Source organism: Wolffia australiana, chromosome 12, assembly GCF_029677425.1.
Source record: "Wolffia australiana isolate 7733 chromosome 12, ASM2967742v1".
Classification (NCBI taxonomy): Eukaryota; Viridiplantae; Streptophyta; class Magnoliopsida; order Alismatales; family Araceae; genus Wolffia; species Wolffia australiana.
In genome coordinates, this window is record NC_135846.1 from 14221409 (window position 1) to 14241658 (window position 20250).

The 20250-nt window shown below is 43.4% G+C and overlaps 1 protein-coding gene across 1 annotated transcript; it reads left to right on the plus strand.

The window, feature by feature from the left end:
- The first annotated feature begins 15150 nt into the window (after nucleotides 1–15150).
- Nucleotides 15151–18466, plus strand: LOC144710688 (very-long-chain aldehyde decarbonylase GL1-1-like). Its single transcript, XM_078584518.1, has 11 exons — nucleotides 15151–15335; nucleotides 15458–15675; nucleotides 15793–16025; nucleotides 16143–16362; nucleotides 16442–16563; nucleotides 16655–16911; nucleotides 17052–17159; nucleotides 17269–17475; nucleotides 17604–17714; nucleotides 17807–17980; nucleotides 18070–18466. Exons 1-11 carry the CDS (start codon nucleotides 15285–15287, stop codon nucleotides 18223–18225), a joined length of 1857 nt encoding a protein of 618 aa, XP_078440644.1. The 5' UTR covers nucleotides 15151–15284; the 3' UTR covers nucleotides 18226–18466.
- The last annotated feature ends 1784 nt before the right edge of the window (nucleotides 18467–20250 follow it).

The following is a 20250-nucleotide window of genomic DNA, read 5'->3' on the forward strand; positions in this document are numbered from 1 at the left end:
TAAATAACTTAATTTAAAAGCACCATAAAATTTAAACAATTTGAATTTTCAAAGTTATCTTAATTTGTCTAAATTATAAATAGTTTCTATGGATTCAAACTGAAAAACATATCGGGATCGAGCCATTAGGTATGCTGAGGTTGTGGACGGTATATGACGCCACTTCAAGAAGCTAGCACAGTAGTAAATGCCTGGTGTGAAGCCTAAATGGTTCAGCAATGGCCCATAGGTTGTCCTCTGATATATATATATATATATATATATATATTAAACCAATATTCAGTAAAACCATTATATAACTATCAAAATACATTTCCATATGTTATTACCATTTTAAGATTCTGTACGATACAAAAATGTGGCACATTGGATAAATATCTATCTATCATGGATTTTTCAATAACACAACTACAGTAAACCATACAGTGCTTACCATGGGACTCTTTCACAAGCCTGAGTGGCATCATCTTGGCTACCCTAATTCTATTTCAAGAAAATGAAAACTCAATATATTTCTGTTCTATATGAAGGTACTTGACTTTTTTTGTAGATACCAATCAATGATACCTTACATATCTGTTACTGATCAAGTGATAATCATCTTTCTTCATTAATAAAAAGAGATATGTGTATTACTGACTTGGTGCTGCTCGTCTTGGCACAAAAACTCTCATTAATGCATAAAACTAGCTATGGTAGTTTGTGCCAAGATATTGAAATACTCCAAAGGGGGGAATGAAGCAACTCTAAGGGAATTCTTAAATTAACTTTCTTCTGAAATATAAATACTCAAGACATTTTCCATCAAAATAAATAGTATTTACTTTCTCAACAAATAGGTATGGGCTGACTAGGTTATTACCTTTCTATAACCTTTAATTCTAAAATTTTATTCCAATCTAATATATTGTGATTCAATTGGATTTTAATGATTCATATATTTAATAATATATATACTACTAGTGAGTTCTACTTATTTTGATCTATTTTAGTGAGTTTGGTCTTTTATTTTTTATGAATGAATCATGTGCAAAAATTAATGTATGCCTTGCTTACATGAAATGGCATCATTGGTTTTCTATTTGTTAATAAAATTAAAATTGATATTTCTAGAATTCTTATCTTTATTATTGTGAAACTTAAGAACCTTTTGATGTGCTCTTAATTTTTTTTGTTTTATCATTGGCCCTTATTCAGGTATGGGATGTTGTTAGGATTTCCTCCTTTTGCTACAACATGGTTTGAGTTTCAGTTTTTCTCCTTCTTGGATTAAATAATCACCATGTAGTCTACCAAACGTACGATTTTTTTGAAAACTCTAAGTTGACTTAAAAATCACTGTTCATGTAACATATATTCTAAGTATTCACACTCAATGGATACCCCATAGAGACATCAAAATATCCTTAAAAAATAACATTATCCAATATAGCTATTTATTGCAATTAGTGTACATATGGTAAGCATGAATGGTGCATAACCATTGTTGAAATCGTTAACAATGGTTAACTTATCTCTATGAAATGCTCAATGGTGTTGCACATAATATGAATTAGATTGGCTCACGTTACAATCATGGAAGCGGTATTAGTATCTGAGATGCCTAAAAAAGTTCCTAGATGGATGGCTGTGATTTGAGTGTGAGTTACAAGTCCCTAGGAAGGCCTTTCAAATTGGCGTCAACAGTGGTAAATAGTAAGTAAACAACGCGGGTTGGACAGGGAAGATAGTTAATGTGTGACTCAAAAAATTAGATCCATTAAATTCCCAACCCTGGGTTGTGGGGACGGGACAAGAGGTTCACTGATTATTTATGTTTATTATATACTAAGTTGAATATAATATTAGTGTTTGATGGTTTAACATAGCCTCAATGATTTGAGAGTTTTACTCCATTGAATGACTCTATCAGTACTGTGACCAATGACATTAAAATCTCCATGAGAGACTTGATAAACTACTATATATCTTTTAAAACATGAGGTGTGGCTTGTCACCTCGAGGGCTAGAAATTGAGCCTATTGATTCAATCAAATCAATCATTGATTAATGCATGTATGGTGAATTAATAAGGTTGGTCAATAAAGCTTATTGGCACGTTAGATTTAGTAAGCAGATTGATACATGTGGTAAGAGGGTCACATGCTTTAGCTCTATGGACTTTCTTGAGTATACTAAAGTTATTAGTAATTTTATTAAAATGTCAAAAACTAGTATACATAGGGTAGACACCCACTTGACGCTCCATTTCACTTATGCTTAGACACCCTTTCTTTCTTGTTCCCTTTTGAAAATTTTGATCTCTTTGTAATGTGTTTGGATGGTGAAAAGATAAACCAGAATATGAAGTAAATTTTAAGGACGTCTAGAATATCTCATCATTGTATTGATAACATGGATACATCTAGAGTCTATACATGTAAACGCCTTGAAGGTTCTGTCTCACAGAAGCAAGATACTGAAATCTGTTCCACAAAAAATGATGTAATAGCCATTTTTGTAGTTTAAATATCAATATATTTGGTAACTGTGCTGCATAAATATCACTTGGGTTAGTAAATCAAGCCAATAGAGTCCAACAGGCAGGCGATTTGGGTGAAAGATTTATTTAAATATGATGCTAAGTTATGTTTCATCAATTTAACATGGATGTAAATATATCGAGAGAGAAAGATGATCCTACTTTAGGAAATACAAAAATATAATTTGATGGAAAGTGCTTGGGCATCACATCAGTAAGCATAGGTTAGAGCTGGATAATGCCTAGATCGAATGGAATAATGGGTGCCCCTTACCAGCACAATCCATTAAATTAAAGGGTTCATGGATCAAGAAGGCTTACATAGGAGATTTACATAAACACTTATCTCACATATTAAAATTATGAAATTATTTTATTTCCAAATAAATTCATTTTATTTCTTATGAGATTTTTCAGCACTCCTTCGTGAAAAATGAGAAGCGCGTTGTTCAAGATTCTATCTTAAACAAATGTGATTGAAGTATTCTTTTTTAAATAATAAGTGGTGCCTTCAATTATGCATAGGTGTTTCTTGCATTATTAAGGGTTGAAGAGCATCAGTTCCCCATTAACTATGCTAAAAAATACCATAAGAGAATAGTGACACTACTTTTAAGTAATGTATAATAATGGATCATTGTAACTGTCTTTTTCATAATTATTAAGTGAGTTTACTTTGTAGTTACTGCTCATTGGATGTTTTATGTAATAGTTTTATTCATCATGTAGTTGAACTTTTATGATAATTTGGATCTATTTTGGGATACTTCTTTGCATAAATCATCGGCTAGATTTTGGATTCATAAATCCATAATGGAACATTCAGAATTATTTATCTTTGACCCTATATTTGTCTGGACGAAGAATTCATACTTAGCACTCCTTGGGAGGCAAACCAATTATTTGGTTTTCTTTACTTTGTGATGTTTTATGTATCATTATTTCACTTTCAGGGAATGCAATGGTAATATGACTGTTGAATGAGATATGACCCACAAATGCCCAATGAGTTTTTTTCTAAACCCACTTTCTAATATTTTCTATGTTCAATACCATGATTCATTCGTCATTTTTTGTGATAGCATGGTCATTATGGTTTTATTAAAGACAATAAAATGTTCAAGGTGGGTGTACGGGTTTAGAAAAATTTACATTATATAAAGGGTTTTAAATTCATACTGATTGATGAAAATACCAGCACATATAATATTTAAAATTTCTCATTGGTGATTGCATTTCTATTCTCCATGTCACGAAGAAAATATCACACCTGTTTATACATGCATCCATTTTTAAGAGAAGTCCCAAAAGCATAGAAACTAAGCAAGTCATAGAGTATATTATAGTAACCCCAAGTGCAATACTGGATCACAGAAAAAGCAGCATGAGGTGTGCCACTGAGCCAAACGGACAGGCAATAATAGTATGGGTGTAGATATTATTTGAGCTGGAGAAATGGATATAAAGAGAGATCTCCATGCTCCTATATCTTACTTAAATTACTTGGTTAACCTACTCATTCAACTCTCTCTGAGTTGGGTAAGCTAACAGGAAGGAAAATTCCCTATATCTGGGAGAAAAAATTACATTATTTGTCTCTCACAATTAACTTCACCCTACATGGTCTAACCCACATTTGTATTCAAATCACCTTTTTTATCCCTTGCAAAAAAATGGACAAAACCTGTGTAATTCATTAAGAATAAAACAGTAAAAGGGAAGTAATAATAGAAGAAATGAACAATGCCAATTTTCAGAGGCCACTAAATGATGAAATTATATTTTTATTAAGCTTGATTGAATGTGAAATGCACTTAGCGCCTTCATCATTTCCTTTTATGGTAGATAAATCATACTCCAAGGATTCTGTTCATTTCATATGAATAGAAAATTTATATCATTAACCAGATTAGTTAAATATTTCTAAAGTACATCTTGAATTCCTCCAAAATCCCCTCTAACATCCCTTAGATTCTAGAGCATGTAGGAAATACAAACCAAACAGCTGCAGAAATGAAAATTTAACAGGTAGGAAAATATCAAGTAGACCAAATATGAAAAACCAGAGGGCCCTTTTAGGTCATTCCCTATGGATAAGTATTCTGTTCCTTTTTTTACCTACCTCATTCTGAACATTTTCTATAAGTGGTCACCCATGCGACAAGGCAGTACAAAATCCTGGTTATCCAACCACGTTGAAGTGTTTTGACCTATTTTTCCTATTAGATGCGCATCATTTTATTGCATAAAAAAAAGGCTGATTATGAAACAGTAGAAGGATTTATGATGTAACATGACATGCTGGGATCAACGGTTTGTGTTACATCATAGGCGGGAGACGTGATGAGATGTGACAACTCAATGATGCAGTTGTTTTGAAAGCCAACAAAAGAGCACTCCGGAGGTGGCCGACTAAGCCAATATGACCAATAAATGGGCACAAGAGGTCTAGGGCCAGACATGCTCCCAGTGACCCAACGGGTCTGCTCGAATACTGATGAAGTGGAGGGGCAATCACTGCCCAATAGCATCCATGACCGTCACGGTAATGAACCTAATCCAATACCAAAGAAAAAATTCCTGGCCCTCGTGTTGGTAGCTAGCCAATGACACTAAGCTCCCACAGAGGAGCAATGAGAACAGCACAGAAGATGGTAACAATACTGAAATAAAGAGGGGAAAAGGTGTGACCTGCGCGCAAATGGGCCTTGATGCTAGGCTGGGCGCGTGGGGGTCCTGCATATTGACATAGTTGACATAAGGCCGCCGGGTGCCGATAGTCAGGGACTGACTACTGGACGATGGGAGAACCAACGTGTTGGCCCAAACGAGCGCCAAGTGGGTCGCGGATAATCATCTAGTGCGAGCGGCACATGGCGCAGAAGCACATAGACCGTGGGCACCTTGGCTGGCACAGCCTGGTCCGTGAGAGATCAAGGTGGGAGAAAATGACCACGACGTAGACGATCATGGTGGCTGGATTCTTGCCGCGATGAGATGGCAGCCTAGGCAACATGGGTCACAGGACTGGATGAGGAGGTGGCGACCGGGAAGTGGAAAGCAGGAGGTGGCGACCGGGAAGATGAAGGCAAAGGCTTACAGATGATGAAAAGGAAACCTCGGATGGCAAGGGCTCGCCGCAAGTGAGTAAGAGGAGGGCTTGGCACAGGAGTGAGAGCGTGGCGGCAACACGACAGCAGGAGTGACACAATGGCGACGGCAACGAAGCCCACAGGGTGAAAATGAGGTTTTTCACTATTGAAATTTCACCAATGTTGACGTCTAGGGAGAGGGATTATATGGAGTTCTCCCTTGGGACGTTTGGAATTACAGGAAAAACCCAAAACTATTAAAAGAAAAGAAAACGAAATCTAAGGTCTGCTACGTTACATCTTGTTATTCATGGTTGTTCTATTTTGTTCTTTTGAAACGAACACAAAAATCAGACAAAAGAACCGCACAGGGCCTTGTTCTTTGTTCTGTTCTTTTTTTTTTTCAAAACAAAAAAAATGCGCACATCCGCACAAATTCGCACAAATTAGCACATCCGCATCAGACTAGAAGAAAATTCACACAAATTTGAACAAAACTAGAAGAAAATTCGCACAAAGCGAACAAAAGAACCGCACACGGGTCTGTGTTATGTGTGTGTGTGTAGGGGGGTTGTGCTTTCCCTGTTCTCCACGTGGTGGCAGGTGGGAGTGAGTGGCAGTGGAGGTTGTAGCCTCCCGAATGAGTGACTGGGTCTATGGTAGCTGTTATGGCCACGGCCGTGTGGCCATAGGAGAAGATAAACAGCTGTGGTGAGAGTCAATCGGCCGCAGTGGCACACTCTCTCGACAGTGGAGAGTCGACAACAGAGTCAGCCGGAGGTCCTATAGCTGTCGAAGGCGACCGATGTAGCTGGTAGTGGGCGGCCAAAGACACCAGGCCGGTCAGTCGGCGTGCGGCAACGGCAAGGGCCGCAGTGGAATGGTCACGACAAAAATAGAATAGGCATGAACGGTTGGCTGCAATGGAAGTTGAAGGGGCCTCGGTGACATTTTGGAATCACGGCAATTGCTAGACTTAAGGGCGGCTCAGCAATTGCGTGCCACCTAGGGTCAGTCGTGAACGATCAAAAATCACTAGGCGGGAGGGTTGTGCGGTTGCAGCTGGGTGACCTCAGGTGGTAGGCACGTTTAGGCAATCGCCAAAGTAGAGGCGCCCTAACGAAGGTCGGGCGACCAGTCGCTGGAGCGTCACAGATGCTGGCGGTGTGTGTGCTATGGGAAACTCGAGTACCTGAAGGATGGATCTATGGGAATTGAACGGATAGGTTATCAACGACGACGGCAGCTGTTCTTCTGACGCTGGTATTGGCTTCGCAGCGGTGAACTTGCATAGGCGGCGATGGGCGAACAACAAGCGTTGTTCTTGAATTGATGGTAGGGAAACATGGAAGATAATTCTCTCTAGGGAGAAGAAGCAACTGCAACGTGGAGCAAGAAACCTAATTATTTTTTAACCCAGAAGTCCAAGTAGCCTTAGGGGTACACCATGCCTTATATAGGTAAGCGTGGTTGCCCTAATTGGCCAACTTAGGGGAACTGTCAAAAGGCAGGCATTCCCCTAATGGTCCAGATAAAACAAAACCAGTGGCCCCCATAAAGATTCGTAAATATGTAATGCAAAAGAAACAAACTGTTAGACGTGTCGTCAAGTAGTGCACTAAAAGCTCAGGTCTATCTACTCGGCTCGGGCTCCACGACGCAGTTTTTGGTGAGCTCAGGCTTGGTCCACTCAATGGTCCTCTATCAATTTAAGTTTAGGAATAAGCAAAGGAACTCAAGATATGAGCATAAAAACTCAAGGAACCTAGATCTAAAGAGTCATCATCACCCCTATTTACTTTACCTTATTTTCCTTCATTTTACATCTCTTTCTGCATTATCCACAAATTGTCTAGCATTTGTCCCTCGAGAATACAAAATGTTTTAGACTCTAAACCTTGCATATCATTTCTAGTTTCTTAAACCAAGTTTAATTAAAAAATACAGCCATTTACTAGTCCCCATTCACATCTCATTTCATCTCTATTCAAATCTGGCTCCAATTTTACTCTCTCTGAAGGTTGCCTTATTCAGTTTTGTTGTCTAGATTAATGTCAGTTGTAGCTGATTCAAGGTCATTATGAGGGTCCTTTTGACCAGGGTAATATTTGGCCCAGGGCCCACTTTTAAACAGAAAACAAGGGAAGTTAGCACCTTTGGGGGGAAGGTAAGGCAAATTCTGATTTTTGGTTTTTTTGAAGTTATGGATGATTTGTTTCTCGATCGAAATTTCTATTTTTGAGCTAATGCTTCAAGTGCACGAACGTTTCTGGGAATAAATAAATGGTTCAAAAAAGGGGACTAGAAGAATGAAGTACATGGACTGTTCTATTGAAGGACTGGAGGGGTAGAGTTTTTGGTTTTCATCATATTGTCAAACACTTGATCAATGAAGAATGAAGTATCATGTAGGAACAAGGTTCATATCTCTTGGTCTGTAAGAAAGCCTCAGTTGAGCACTACTGCACTAGAGTTAATGCACCTTTAGCTAAAGGAATAGATATGGTTCAAATTTTACGTAATTGATATTGTAGATTAAATGTGGACGTTAATGAATTTATTAATAGTTTTATGTTCATCTACACAGGATAGTGTGCGGCGGCATTGAAAAGGATAATGCTCCCCATTGCCTTAAAAGATCGAGTCTATGCTTGGTTCAAATCACGAAGACAAAATTTTCAGTGTTCAATGAAAATAAATAAAATGGTATTACCAAGTTAATTCATTTTAGAAGTTAAATACCTTCAGGGAACCCATCGGGGATTTCACATAAGGAAAATGAAGGCAGAAGTCGTCGAGGACATCCTCCGATCGGCATTGAGTATGATGGCTCGGTATTGAGATAGATAGTGGTATCAAACGTCGACACAGCTGGCGTCCGACGGATAAAACCCTAATGGGGTCGATGTAACTTCGATGCAATGCATCCTATGTGTCATACGTGCAGGCTCCAACTCAAGGGAGGCACCAAGCTCTGAGCTGTGACGCGGTTGCCGGGTCACGGCGACAATGGCCTCTCCAACCTTGTCGAAGGGATGAAGATGTCTACGGGCGAATGGAATCAATCCATAGGGCTCGCACGTAATGGAAGGACTCATCCGTACCGGTAAGATGCTCAATTGTGTTGTAGTTCTCTCAATTACCTCTCTCACCTACCTAGCTCGAGCGCGGTGGAGTCAAGACGAAACTATATAGCAAATGATAATTAAATGAGCGGCGAGAGAGGACGGCGTACCTCGTCGGTGTGTAGCTCATCGTGCAGGGGGGTCATCGTCGGTCGCCGCGGTCGGAGCGGGTGTGGGGGAGAGGCGTCGGAGAGCTAACGACGGCTCGACTGGCGATGAGATGCAGGAGCTCTGGGTAAAGGGGGCAGAGGAGAGTAAGCGAAAGTGGCAGCGGGCGCGGCTCAAGCCATTAGACAGTCTAACTCGGCGCAGCCCTTGCGGCAGCGCAGCACCGACAAAGATGAGTGACTACGCTGAGCAAGCGCCAATGGGTTGTTTCGCCTTGGTGGCAGAATTGACGTCCGGTAGCGCAACGGCTAGCAGGGGGTGGTGTGTTCGATCGATCGGCTTTACACAGCGCCTGGGAAGGTTAGCCACAACCCCGATGGGCTGACAGGCGTAGTGCGGACACGCTGGGGGGTTCAACTCTGTGAGGCCTAGGATCGAGCACCTAGTAGAGGAGTTCACGGGAGGTGGAACTCAACAACCTAGGAGACCAATCACCGACGGGGAAGCACGCTAGTCACAGAGGCATCCCGTGTGGCAGGTGGTAGCGAAGTGATGCCAAGCTGGGGTTGGGTCGAGGGGCTCCCCCACCGGTCGAGGTCTTGAGCGGCCTGCGGCGAGGGAAAGAAGTTAAACCAATGTGGCCTTTCGTCTGGCCAGACGAGGTCCCGAGCAGCCTACGGCGTGGGAAAGACTCAAATCCCGCCGTGCCCTTTCGTTTGGCCAAACGAGCACCAGAGCAGCCTGTGGCATGGGGTGGAAGTTTCAATTCTCTCGTGCCAGAATTCCTTTGGCAACCTCAGAAGTTGACGTCTGCGGTTCATCGGTTTGGCCGCCGGCAGTGAGAATGGCGACTGATTTCATGACAGCTCGTTGATCATGCTGAAGAAATTTCCCTCTTGCACTTGTGACGGGCGTCGTTCAAATTGGACCTCGTAATTCACCTAGCGAGAAAACCAGCACATTCACCCTACGATTAGGAAGCAGGATAACCTACAAGAAGGTAAGATTCCCCCTCCAATCCCTTCTCGATCTTCCTCTTCTCCCCTCCCCTTTTTGTATCTACTTCTCTAAACGAAGGGGAAGACCAAGAACAGTAACACAAAATTTAACTTTGTAATTTCCTGGTCTGAGTCTTAGGGCCCCTAAATGGATCAATACAAGGGAATAGGGTCCATTAGGGGGGGGCCTTTATATAATGACCTCCCCCATTACAAAATAAAAGAAAAATGAAAACATAAAAAGAAAAGGGGAAAGGACTAGGGGCCTCTCCCCATGACGAAAAAAATGGACGTACTGGACGCGTCGCAATGCAATGAAAACAAAATGACAAGTGCAAAAATCACAAAATATGACTAAGAAGTCGACGAAAATCAAGATGCGATAACAAGCATGCTTTCACCCCGACGATCGACGATGGTGGCCGGCGATGTGGACGGCGTCATCGACGGTTTGAAATGGCGTGCGCCATCAATCCTCCCGGGGTCGAAAGAACTCGGCTCCGTCGAGTTGGGCTAACCGGTGGCGGCCGCTGGCAAGGGCCTGGTCGTCGGTGGCATAAATTGCTCTTCGTGGTGATCGAGTCATCTGCACCTGCATGTAACAGCCTTCGCGGTACCCTGTCCCCTGCATCGTTAATTACCCTAAGTAGTATACGAATGACTGACTCGTGCCAATCAGGCGAGATCACGGGGGAAGTGGTCGCGGCAAACTCGCTCACATTGGAGGGGGCTTAGAAAGGCAGGGTTGGAGGGGAGAGAAGGGCTCAGTATGGGGTCAGGCTCGCCACGTTAAACGTGGAGCTGGTCCCTCACGAAGGAGGGACTTTGACGAAATAGGCGTGTCTGCCCACTCGCTGGAGGGTTGAGAACGGACAGAGGCTACGAACATGTAGGGTTGTGGCCAACCCTGGAGAATAACTATCCCGCCAAAATCTCACCAATACTCGGTTCCCCACATCGGACACTAGGAGTCGGCTATGCGAGTTGGCAGCCTGTTTGTAATTTGCCTGCATATGCGTAGAACTACTATGACGATCTTGATGCAATGAGAAAACATGTTGGTCGAATGCATGACGAGGACTCTCTACGGGTGCTAGGGTATGGGGTCGTGAGGAGACATGGCCTTTAGCGATCTCAGGTGGGCTAAACACGGTGGCGTGGACCTCCGGGGAGTCAAGCGCGTGCACGGCGCGTGGGGTAGGGCAATGGCAGTTGACCGTCACCTTGCGGATGGTACAGCAAGCGCAACGTGTCCGCCGTTTATCATCCTGGCCAGGGAAGAGTGCATGGTCTGCATCGGGTCGAGGAAACTCCTGGGCAAAGCTGGTGGGGTCGACATGTCTACTCTGGGCAAATGGCGCGGGCGGCCGGGTGGGCGGCGCGGTTGGTTGGATGACTGGCACGGTGGCTGTGGTAGCTAGGCAAGTGGCACGGCTGGGGCTGTTTGTAGCATAGGTCTCTTGGCTGGTTGCACGGGCGGTCCGGCGGGTGATGCAATTGGCTGGGCATGAAAGCACGCCATTGTCATTGCATCCCGACTCTCCCGAGGGCGCGGGATAACAAACAATCGTTAGCCGCACCGCTTTGGTTGGGGCACTCTTCGATGTTGGCTTCGGGGTGTAAGGGTACCACGTGACTTGTCGTCCCTGATGCACAAAAAAACACGTGTTTGCTCTGCCGGCTATGGTGACGTCGTGATCATAGATCTAGGGACAACCTAGGATAATACTTCCTACTTTCATAGGAAGGACGTCACACAGGACGGTCTCATTGTAGGTACCCATTTTTAACGAAACGTGGCATTGTCGCTTCACCGGTAGTGACAAAGCATCAATCCACGACACCTTGAATGGAGTAGGATGAGGCATGGTTGCCAACCCTAGTCGGGCGACCATCACATCCGATATGGCATTAACACAACTACCATTGTCCACTGTCAACTTACACACTTTGTCGTTGATCTTGAAAAATGTGTAAAAGACTGATGTCCGTAAAGTCGTGTCTGCCAGCAGGGTTGTCCTTTACGGGACAAGCGCAGGGTTAACCTGCGATGTAACGTCAGGTGGGTCTGACATCCCACTAGTGCATGGGTGGTCAGCGACTATGCTAGGGAGTCGCCAAGCCCTAGGACATGGAGCGGGTGTAGGAGTCAAACCGACATCCATTATCTTGATATACCCAACTCGGGGGTTAGGTGATTCGTACCTGTTCATGATCTCCTCATCTGCGCGATAGTTGTCATCGGGTGATGGCTCCAGCTCTCCATTCTTGCCCTGCTCGATCTCTCTCGTATTGATCAGGAGGGCCAAGGACGGACATTGGCTAGCTCGGTGCCCTTTCCATTGGCACTTGAAGCATGTAAGTGGAGCTTGACTAAAGGTGATGCTGCGGGCCGGAGTGTCACTCGTGACAGCCCGAGCATGTGGGGTAGAACCCACGGAGGTGGCAGGGGCGCTTCCTTGCCCCGGGTGTTCTGGGAAACCTGAACAGTCACGGGCGGCGTGGTTTGAGCGGGCATGGCTCGAGGTGCGGTGTGAGTGGCGTGCGTAGTGGCCTTGTCGCTCGGATGCTCCTTGTGCTCCACTTAGTGGTAGGGTTCGTTGACCTCATCAGGGTTGCACTTAAGAACCTTGTTATGCAGGGTCAATCCCAGCCCGTGGGCAAATAGACCGATGATGATTCTTGGGTCCTCCACAACTCGACACCACATCCGGCACTCCTCGAACCCCTCTATGTATTCCATCATGGTGAGTCGACCTTGCCTAAGGTCGAGCCAGGCAAGGAACAGAGACATCCGATATTGTCGAGGCACACACTTGCTCCTCAACTTCTGCGCCAAACACTTTCTGTTCTTTGTGTTCAACTAATAAACAATCTGGTGACTCTTGTACAAAAATAGATTGGGTAGTTTGTGGAAGAGCTTGAATTACTGTACTTTCATAAATAAACTTGTGACTTTTGTGATTTTGGTAATAGATGTTCCCAAGATAGATACTGTTTGGTAGAATGAATTAGATAATAGATAGACCTTTATGGATATTGATTAATGTATTATTTTTATTGAATTTAAATCTTCTTGAAAGCTTTAATAACGAGGTCAGAATGCTGAATTTGTAAAATACATTTGATTTTGATATTCCATTCTACTTTTTATTTCTCTTATTGTCTCTCCCTATCTTCATGTATCTATTTTCCTCTACCCCTCGCCTTTTCTATCTCTGTCTTCTAACTTTCACCCTAACCCACAACCATCAGTCTTTCTCTCTCACACACACACTCTCTCTCTTACTTTCTCACTCCAACTATCATTGCTTTTCCTTAACACTCTCCCCTATCTCTAACTCTCTACATCCCTGTATTATAGTAAACCTTATCGATCATTTTGTCCCTCTAACTATTTCCCCTATTGATCTATGTGTTTTCGTGTCACTCTACTCTCTGTCAAAGGATTTGTCTTTGAAAGTTTCCTATTTACCTTCGTCAATCTATTATTTTCCTGTAACTCTAGCTCCTATGCTATCTCTATTTCCGTCTCATTCTCTCACTCTCTCATTTTATTTATTAATCTCTAGATGGAATATACATCCCTCAAATTTTGAACCATTTTAGTTGTATCGATGATTCCTATCTATATTTCTAGGTGCACTCTATTGCTTTTTAAACTCTATTTGTCACCATATCTCTGGCCACCAGCACTGGTGTTTCACCACCCCCTCTCAACTCACACACACTATGACAAGCCATCTTCTATTACAGCCATTCATGACTTAGCTACTCAAATTAGAATGAATTAGCATTTATTAATATAAGATTCTATAATACCCAATATTATTCTTGATTTTTTTAATACGTTAGGTTTCCGGAGATAAATATTTTTCACCTTCATATAACTAATTCTTGTTTGTTGAATCAAATTTTCCATTAACAAATTATTTTAAAAATATAAACAAATTAACACAACACCTCTTGATGTCCCACAACACCTTGTGACGTCCTTCCAAAATTTTCGAAGATGTCAATATTGGGTAACAAGGTGCTGGTAGTGATATTATAGAATTATACTTTGAATATTTTATCCTCATATAGCAATAGACTATCTGATGTAACATGATGTGGCTGGGATCGATCAGCACATGTTACAACACAAGGGAAATGAAGGTTGGTCAATGACGCAAAAATAACAATCAAATGGTCTCGTGAAGTCAATGAATTAATACTCGGCAGCACTTACAAATTCAGGCGACAAATGAAAGTGACGGAGTTTGATTAATAAAAATCAGATTCCTCAATGTCCCTTTGGACCAACTAGATGATTAATTAATAAGAGGTGTTATTACTACCCGGTGGCGTCCAAACCTCTACATTAAGGTCTAGCCGTATCACAAGGAATTAACCTAACTCTCTCAATTGTGGGTGGCTAATCCTATCACAACTGCAATGAATTCAACGGTAATGGGAACACATGTCAACAGCACTAAAAGAAGTAATCTTAGCTGCCAATAAAGGGAAACGATAGAACCCGTGTGGGCTGGGACCGTCGTCCATGGTAGTGTAGATATGAATGTCACGCAGAAGTTAGGATTAGAATTGGAAGCAGGTCGAATCCATGCAAGAGGCACGACGTGAGGGCTCGAATTGTTGATTGCCCGCTAAGAGGACCAGGTTGGCAACACACGGTGACGAGGGTGTGTAGGGGCCATGCAGACACGCTCAGAGGTGTCGGGACACACAGGATGGTGTGTGCATTTGCACAGGGATGTGCAGTGGCACTGATGCTCATGAACCAGCGGGAACACAAAGGCACGTATGTGCGCATAGGCGCTTGCGAAGGCTGGTGCACTGATGCTCATGAACCAGCGGGAACATTGAAACTCGATGCTGGCTTATTTAAGACGAGATAAACAATCCGTCCAACCAGTTGTACCCTACTTCCACGTAACAGAATGGTGACTTGGTAGACCACTGACTGGCGCCAGAGCTCTAAATAAATCCTTCAAATTTATAGTAAAGGCATCGTCATTCTGTAGATTATGACGCGTTATATCGCAGCGTAGTCGGAGCGCCGTCTATATCTTGCTCTATTTCCGTGCATTTTTCATTGACCGTAAATTTGCAAAGAAATATCAGATGTAGATGGTATTAAAGAGAAATAGAGAGGGGGAAGGTTCGCCGTCTCCATTCAATGCAATCCACGTGATTATCTAATGAGCAAATACTAATTTGACGACCATATGAGAGAGAAAGAGAGAGAGAGAGAGAGAGAGAGAATGACGCGTTCCTGGACTGTTTAGAACCCTTATATGAGTAAAGGTCCTTTGCCTTCAACTCACAAGTCGCAACAAAGCTGAAGTGGAGAACGCTCGAAGGGACTCGTTTAGAACCCTTCAGTCTTTCCTTTCAACACGCCATAGGAAAAGAGAGGCAGTCAGGCCTGAGGAACATGGAAGCTCCCCTCTCCTCCTATCCTTGGGAATACCTCGGGTCCTACAAGGTAACTGTTCTGTCTTGTATCTCTAATTCGCCGTTTCCATAAATCTACCTATCGATCTATTTTCCTTTTCTCCCTCGATGAACCTAACGCTGCATTTTTCCGCTCTGCTTTGGCTTGCTCAGTACGTTCTTTACAGACCACTGTTGGCAAAGGCCCTCAATACGAGGCCTTGGGAGGGTGCCACGCCCAGCTGGTGGGTGCACATCCTCCTCCTCTGCGCTCTACGTGGCCTCATCCACACCTTATGGTGTTCCTTTAGCAACATGCTCTTCCTCACGCGCAACCGCCGCATCGTTAAGGAGGGCGTTGACTTCAAGCAAATCGACAAGGAATGGCACTGGTACAGCTCGCTCTCTCTTTTCCTATGTTAATCGGGAAATCCTCTGGTTCCATCTCTGCCTTTTATAACTTGTGATTTTTATCTAACTGAGATTGGCGATGTTATGAAAAATCGCAGGGACAACTTCTTACTCCTGCAAGCGTTTATCGGTGCGGGTGCACACTACGTCTTCCCCTCGGCGGACAGCCTTCCTCTATGGAACGCCAAGGGGCTCCTCGACGCGCTTCTGGTCCACATGACGGTCTCGGAGACGCTGTTTTATTTCTCCCACAGACTATTCCACACCGGTTTTCTATTCCATCGCAATCACTCCCTCCACCACTCCGTCCCTGTTCCCCAGTCTCACACAGGTGAATCATTCTCTCCTATAATTGTTATTTTCACCCTGTTTCTTCACCCATCTTCCCCATTTGCTGCCTGCTCTCTCGCCTGATCTCTCTTTTAACGGTCTCCATCCAATGATGCAGCTGGACTGGCGACCCCAGTGGAGCACCTGGTGCTGAGCGCAGTCCAGGGGATGCCCCATTTGTGTAGTTTCTGGATGGGGCATGGCTCCATAGCCCTAGTTTACGGGTACGTCCTGGGCTTCGACTTTCTCAGAGCCATGCTTCACAGCAACGTGGAGGTCCTCCCCAGCGGCCTCTTTCAGCGTATCCCCTTCCTCAGATACCTTCTCGCGACCCCTACGTAAGTGTTATCCTCAAATCCCCAAAAGAGTCTTATTGATTATGATGATGTTTCTGACGACAATAACGAATGGGTTCAGATACCACACGCTTCATCACAAGGAGCACGACAGTAACTTATGCCTCTTCATGCCGATATTCGACTTGCTGGGCAGCACCCTCAACCCCAAGTCCTGGGAAGAACACGAGAGGATCTGCAAAGGTACGCGATATTTGCTCGATTATCTATTCGATCATTATCGCTGTAAAACTTGCAAGAACCTCAAGCAGTGAAATCCCTGTTGTGACCACAGTGAAGAACGAGGATGTGCCCGGATTCGTGTTTCTGCTGCATGCCGTGGACGTGGTTTCGTCGATGCACTCGCCCTTCGTCTTCCGGAGCTACGCCTCCCACGCTTATGTCACGAACCTGCTCGTTCTTCCCCTGTGGCCCGTCGCGTTTGTCGTCATGATCTGTATGTGGGCCTTTTCCAAGACCTTCCTCGTCTCCTTCCACAACCTTCGCGGCCGCCTGCACCAGATCTGGCTTGTTCCGCGCTTCAGCTTCCAGGTACAGATCTGGGTTCTACTTCTAGCCGCCCATCTGCGACTTAACATATTTCTTCTACAAAAAACCTTTCTGGAAACATTTCAGTAATTTCTGTAACCTGTATGATTTCAATGTCCCTAATTGAAACATCTTTTCTGCAGTACTTCCTTCCGTGGGCCAAAGATGGGATCAACGCGCAGATTGAGCACGCCATTTTGAGGGCAGATCGGCTGGGCGTCAAGGTCCTCAGCCTCGCCGCATTGAATAAAGTAGGTTCCATCTCTCCTTTTGGCTCCATCGAGAATCCAGTTTTTCATAGTCGGAAGGTTGAATGGGGTATAAAGCGCGAGGGCTGATAAGATTTTGACAACTGTGCAGAATGAGTCTTTAAATGGAGGAGGGACACTTTACGTGAAGAAGCACCCGGAGCTGCGAGTCAGAGTTGTGCACGGTAACACGCTTACCGCCGCCGTCATCATCAACGAGATACCGAACGATGTCAGCGAAGTCTTCCTCACTGGCGCTACCTCCAAACTTGGACGCGCCATTGCACTCTACCTCTGCCGCCGGAGAATCCGCGTCTTGGTAAACATTCTCTCTTTCACTATGTTTCAAAACACATGGACACAATATATACCTTATCTACATCCGTTGTGCGCCTCGACTATCCCTTTATCCATGGGCATAACATGAGTCTCTTTTCGTACTTGCAGATGTTGACTGCCTCGGTGGAGAGGTTCCAGAGAATCCAGAGGGAAGCACCTCCGGAGTTGCAGCACTATTTGGTGCAAGTCACCAAGTATCAGGCAGCACAAAACTGCAAGGTAGTTCCACATGCCCTTTTAAATCATCTAAAGTAAATTTATTTTCTATCTATGCAACGGCGAGAAGTTAATTCTTGTTTGCATTGGAACAGACATGGATCGTGGGCAAGTGGCTAAGCTACAAGGAGCAACAGTTGGCGCCGGCTGGCACCCACTTCCCCCAGTATGTTGTGCCTCCTGTCTTTGAGTTCCGCAGGGATTACACCTACGGCAAGCTTGCTGCCGTGAGGCTCCCCGAAGACGTGCAGGGTCTGGGCATGTGTGAGGTAACTTTCCGGCCTCTAACAATTTGTGAGAAATGACAACTCTTTTGAGGGTGGAGAAGTGACAAACTCGCGTACATCTTTCTTCACAGTACAAGCTGGATAGAGAAGTCATTCACGCTTGCCACGCCGGAGGCGTCGTCCACTTTCTTGAGGGATGGACACACCACGAAGTTGGAGCCATTGACGTTGACCAGATTGATGTTGTCTGGGAAGCGGCACTGAGGCATGGACTCCGACATTCATAGAAAGTTAGCAACAAGCACAGGGGACGCGGCTCGCTAAAACAGCTCATTGGTCTCCGTTGGGAAGAACATTCTTTCTATTCTTTAACTTCAACTAGTGTATTTTAATACCAAACAGATAAATTCATTCATTCGCTTGTTATCGCAACTGATTTGTAATTTTTATTATATATCTTTCAACTGTTCATCATTTTTTGTAACCATTGTAAATAATTACAATTCAATGGAATGGATGGTGTTGTAATTTGATGTTTTTTTGATAAGGTTATTGTTGTGACAATGTGTTGAGGATCTCTTAACTTGATGGAGCCCAAAATTTTTTATGTATCCAACCAAGCTCAATAAACCACCACGAGTATAGGGATGAGAGTAAACAATAAGTGTTCACAATAGAGAAAATAACCCACACACTGATTTGGAGAAAATAACCTTCTTGAACGGGATAATAAGTGTTCACAATAGAGGTCCAAAACATCAAGTAAAAATGGAGAAAACAGAAAAAGTTCACCAAAGGGATAACCAACAAGAAGATACACACTTGGTGTCACCTCCTACCAAAAGCCTCTTTCCAAGATGCTATGTTGTCCCCAATTGTTCTCCAATTCTCCAATTAGCTAAGCTTGAACCCTCCAAGGTTTCTCACAGGATGCTCTCACGAATTCCTTCCATAACTCCGCCAGAAATCTCAGAATTCCTCACCACAAGATGAGGTAGACACCTCCTTTTATAAAGCTCCTTGGAAGCTTCTTGAAACCTCCCTCTCTAGAAGGTTTCCACAACTTTCTAGAACATCGAGGAAGACCCACAAGCTTCTAAAAAGATCCATTAGCTTCAAGAATAGTCAAGAGGAGTCCATAAAAGTTTAGAAGCATCAAGAAGGCTCTGAAATAACCTTGAAGGTTCTAGAAGCATCTAGAATATTCTAGAAGTCGAGAAAAATCTAGATAATTCCGGACGCTTCTAGAACTCCTAACAAGCCAACCCTCACACCATGTTTATGAGGGAAAAAAGTGTCCTGGTGAAACAGATCTGTTGTCCTTTAAAGCCCATGGGAGCCACTTGACAGCACAAACACAACAAAATATGGAGCGAGACAACTGATACACACAACACCTTGGCTGTTGTTTCACTCAGACTGGTCGTCAACCTTTTTAGACCTGATCGAACACTCGGTTCGGTTTCGCACGTCGAACTTATTTAGCATAATTAATATCACTAATATTAGTATTATATTATAGAAATTTAGAGAACTTAATTAGCATAATATTAGTATTATATTATAGAAATCCACTGTCTTGTCTCCCTCTCTATCTCTCTAAATCTCTCATCCTTCTCGCTCTCTCCTTCTCTCTCAATATTTACTCCTAGTTCATTTCTCGTTCTCTCTTTATCTATCTCCATCATTGTCTCATCCTCATTCGTTTCTCACTCCCTCCTTCTATATCTCTCTGAAACTCTCATTCAACCTCGCTCTCTCGTGATTTCCTTATAACTGTCTCCCCTCTATAACTCTTTTAATATATCCGTTTTTCTTCTCACTTTTTTCCGCGTGCCACTCTTGAAGATGTGTTGTTTGATAAGGGATAGATGAAGAGAGAGAGGTTGTGTGTGTTTGTGTGAGAGAGGGAGGGAGTGTGATTGCGGGAAGAAGTGTCTTATTTCTCACTCTCTCATTGTCTCTCGCCCACTCTCTTTCTTCCCTCTCTTACTCTCTCACTCTTTCACACTCTACCTTTCTCACTCTTCTCAGTCTCACACTCTACCTCTCTCACTCTTCTCAGACAATTTAAATCAAACATTCTGGAATTCACACAAAATGCCACTTCCTCCAAGTGTCAAGTCATATGTTTTCTGTAAGAATCTAGATCACACTTGAAATCTCTCCCCCACACTCTTGTAGAACAAGAATAGATCAATGCAATATTTTTTATTTGGCCTTCAAAAAAATTTGGAGCTGAAATCCTAGATGAGATACAAAGAGAGGAGAGAAGAGTTTCAATAGAAGATCCCTATCTCTCAACATCCATT